Source organism: Lottia gigantea, assembly GCF_000327385.1.
Source record: "Lottia gigantea unplaced genomic scaffold LOTGIsca_2593, whole genome shotgun sequence".
NCBI lineage: Eukaryota > Metazoa > Mollusca > Gastropoda > Lottiidae > Lottia > Lottia gigantea.
Window position 1 is genome coordinate 1 of NW_008708794.1, and position 4,317 is coordinate 4,317.

General features: G+C 31.6%; 1 protein-coding gene across 1 annotated transcript; it reads right to left on the reverse strand.

Moving 5' to 3' along the window:
* Window positions 1-70: 70 nt before the first annotated feature.
* LOTGIDRAFT_176689 (hypothetical protein) lies at window positions 71-1,973 on the reverse strand (the record flags this gene model as incomplete). Its single annotated transcript, XM_009055888.1, has 12 exons — window positions 71-459; window positions 527-577; window positions 645-695; window positions 763-813; window positions 881-931; window positions 998-1,048; window positions 1,116-1,166; window positions 1,234-1,284; window positions 1,349-1,399; window positions 1,467-1,517; window positions 1,585-1,635; window positions 1,925-1,973. The coding sequence occupies 12 exons, from the start codon at window positions 1,971-1,973 to the stop codon at window positions 71-73; spliced, it is 948 nt and encodes a 315-aa protein (XP_009054136.1).
* Window positions 1,974-4,317: the final 2,344 nt, after the last annotated feature.

Here is a 4,317-nt window from a genome sequence, read left to right on the forward strand (position 1 = left end):
AGTGCAGACAACCTTATCGAATTTGTTTTAGTTATAAATATTTATTTATGAAGAGTCTATATAATTAAAACTAGATGAAATAATGAAGCTCTAGTAACATAGAATTACCTTTAACATTAATAGTTTTATTGATTTGAAATGATTCAGATGGAAGTTCATCCACTCTACATCTCCAGATACCACCATCTCTTTGTTTAGATACTGTATCAATATGTATAGTTAAACTAGTAGTTGTTTTAGATGCTGTATAGAATCCTCTATAGTCGGTATAGTTGTTTGATGATGAAGGATTTAGGATATTACAATCTTGTTCTCGTATAGAAACAAAACAGTTAGCTATATTACTATCATGCCCATATCGAGATATAATTATTGTATAAGCATTGTTACAAGAACATGTAATACTGCCAGATTCTCCAGCAACCAGTTCATTAGGTTCAGTATTTATTATAACTTGACCTAGAATAGAAGGAGAATATTATACAGTTACTGTCTATTACATTGTTATAATAACAGGTAATACTACCAGATTCTCCAGCAACCAGTTCATTAGGTTCAGTATTTATTATAACTTGACCTAGAATAGAAGGAAAATATTATACAGTTACTGTCTATTACATTGTTATAATAACAGGTAATACTACCAGATTCTCCAGCAACCAGTTCATTAGGTTCAGTATTTAATATAACTTGACCTAGAATAGAAGGAGAATATTATACAGTTACTGTCTATTACATTGTTATAATAACAGGTAACACTACCAGATTCTCCATCAACTAGTTCATTAGGTTCAGTATTTATTGTAACTTGACCTAGAATAGAAAGAGAATATTATACAGTTACTGTCTATTACATTGTTATAATAACAGGTAACACTACCAGATTCTCCATCAACTAGTTCATTAGGTTCAGTATTTATTATAACTTGACCTAGAATAGAAGGAGAATATTATACAGTTACTGTCTATTACATTGTTATAATAACAGTAATACTACCAGATTCTCCATCAACTAGTTTATTAGGTTCAGTATTTATTATAACTTGACCTAGAATAGAAGGAGAATATTATACAGTTACTGTCTATTACATTGTTATAATAACAGGTAACACTACCAGATTCTCCATCAACCAGTTCATTAGGTTCAGTATTTATTATAACTTGACCTAGAATAGAAGGAGAATATTATACAGTTACTGTATATTACATTGTTATAAGAACAGGTAACACTACCAGATTCTCCATCAACTAGTTCATTAGGTTCAGTATTTATTATAACTTGACCTGGAATAGGAGTATATTATACAGTTACTGTCTATTACATTGTTATAATAACAGGTAACACTACCAGATTCTCCATCAACTAGTTCATTAGGTTCAGTATTTATTATAACTTGACCTAGAATAGAAGGAGAATATTATACAGTTACTGTCTATTACATTGTTATAATAACAGGTAACACTACCAGATTCTCCATCAACTAGTTCATTAGGTTCAGTATTTATTATAACTTGACCTAGAATAGAAAGAGAATATTATACAGTTACTGTCTATTACATTGTTATAAGAACAGGTAACACTACCAGATTCTCCATCAACTAGTTCATTAGGTTCAGTATTTATTATAACTTGACCTAGAATAGAAAAGAGAATATTATACAGTTACTGTCTATTACATTGTTATTATAACAGGTAATACTATGATTATATCATAAAAAGATTATATCAATAATAAAGGGGAAAGAAGATACATGATCACAATAACAGATAAGTCATTTCAACATTGAACCTCTAAGATTCAGTTTATTAGTATTTATACATTTACACAATGAATAATTGAAGCTATAATGAATAAATTATACAACATAATTATTATATGTACTATAAGATTATATATGAATATAATAAGATATAAAAACATACCTAATATTGTTTGAGTTAATATTCCTATCAGTAACACAACTATCGCCATTTTAGTTTAAGATTATAATATATTTGATATAAGTTATACAATCTATATTACTTCCTCATTCATATAAAGGGGTCGTAGTTTAAAAAGAAAAGAAAAACAAGTATTCTATTACGGTACATATTTTACATGTAAATAAATCAGTTGTATAGTCAATGACTTACGAGTAGTATTGAACCATAACTATTCGCTATACCATTTTAGCTAGATCGAGTGAAGTTTATTGCATTAGCATCGTTATAATATTATACAATAACTGTCGATTACGTTTATACATAAAACATGAGACATTTATTTTTTACTTAACGTTTTCTGAACGATCATAGGACTTACTTAATGTGTTTTTTTCTTTACAGTTAAAATACAAATGTGACGTCACCTTTTGATCAATATCCAACTTACTGGTACGGGCATCGTGCCAAGATTACTTTATTTTTTAAATATGGCGGCAAATTTTGGACTGCTGTGACGTACAGCAGGTGAAACGCCAAAGGGGTGAGAATGGCGTTTTGAACTTTGGTTAATGTGGGACCTTGGAGCTAAAAATCAGAAACCGGGGATCCTGACAGAACATTTGTTATCAGGCCCCTCAGCAGTATTTTAGGACCAGATGACAATGAGGATTTATTTCTGTGCCCGGTTAGGCCTTTGAAACTTTACATTGAGAAAAGTCTGCAGGTTTTCACAAGAGTTTATTTTTTTCCTTTGAAAGTTAAACATGGTGAAGTGAAAAAGAACACTATTGCTTTTTAGCTTCACTCAGTTATTTTGGATGCTTACATAAGTGCCGGCCTCCCTCCACCGGTTTCAGATCGAACTAACGAAATTAGGGCATATGGTGCTACCATACATAATAATATTTCAACGTCGGACATTATGCGAGGCTGTTTTTTTTTTGGTCTGGCGATACAACCTTCGCAAACTTTTATTTGAGAGATTTATACGACGAAACCTTAAGGGTACATTCCAATTTGTAGGCAATCTCCTTACGTTACGAGATTTTAGTTGTATTAATTGACCTATTTATCGTCTAACGACTTGTGGACGTCTTAAGAAGTGAATTGTTTATTTTTGATCTTATCGGCAGTTTCACATTACATATCTTCACCTCGTTTCCGATGAATTCTTCACATAGAGTTGTGTCAGGATTTAGTAGTAAATGAATTCATAACGGAAGAGGAAGTTCATGTCCGCATAGAATCTAGGTGTGGTTGCAGTCACGTATGAGTGAGGCTGAGGTTGAAGGTGAAGTTTTTCCTTGAAGCTCACCGTCAAACTGTCGAGGATGGAAACGAATATGCACATAGAGTTGTCAGGATAAGTATTATCTAATATCATAAATTCGTTCATCTGTTTTGTAGAGTATTTATTTATATAGTTTTATTACGTCGCATGAATTAGTTTAGCCTTGAATTATATTTCGGGCTAGACTTCATGTTTGGTGGACCTTGCTCTTTGCTGTCATTTAGCTATGCTACTACAACCAACAATGTTCAATTCGTATATTACTTGGGTGTTAAATTTTCATTTTGACCTGCTGCCTTTTGAAAATCAAATATTCGATCTACAAACATCTATTGACCTATTTAAAAAAATCCACTGCAGTTTTAATAACACCGAACGTATTAAACCAACAACTACTGCGGTTCACTACATTAAATCGTAATCTACAAGATGTTTTGAAAACAGAGTATAATCAGTTAAATACACATTTCGTAAAACAATAAGTTTCAAAATTTCAAATTTCAGATAACAAAATCACCGAAATCACAATACAAACAATATATCTGGCAATTTTAACAAATACAAAATTTTTAACTTTAGCTGCAAGTAGATTTAAGAGACTGTCTGAATTTTAAAGTATGAAAAGTTCGATGTTTAAATTAAGTAATTCCGAAATTTGTACCCAAAATACTTGCCGTAATTTTAAAAAAAATTAAGCTCTCATCTTTAAAAATATATCGATGAAATGAGGACGATAAGCGTTGGGAAAAGCTTTATAAAGGAAGTATAGTCCTTTGAGAAAAGTAAACGCTTGGTTTGTACAATGGGTATGATTATACATATGAATAGCACGGTAAGAATATAATACTGAACAGTTAGACAGGTGTTGTTTTCGTACGAGTCTTCTCCCTTGAAGTTGGATTCGACAAAATAAAAAAAAATACAAAACACAAAAAGAAAAGAGAAAAATCACATTTCGAGACTGGCACGTGCAAACACTTGTCAGTTCTCGCTCGACTGTTTATTTAGACGCATTGTACCAGGTGCGAGCGATGAGACGTTTGATCGATATCGTCATACACCACATCGCACGGTCCAAACCGATACTCGTCTTAAAGTACGG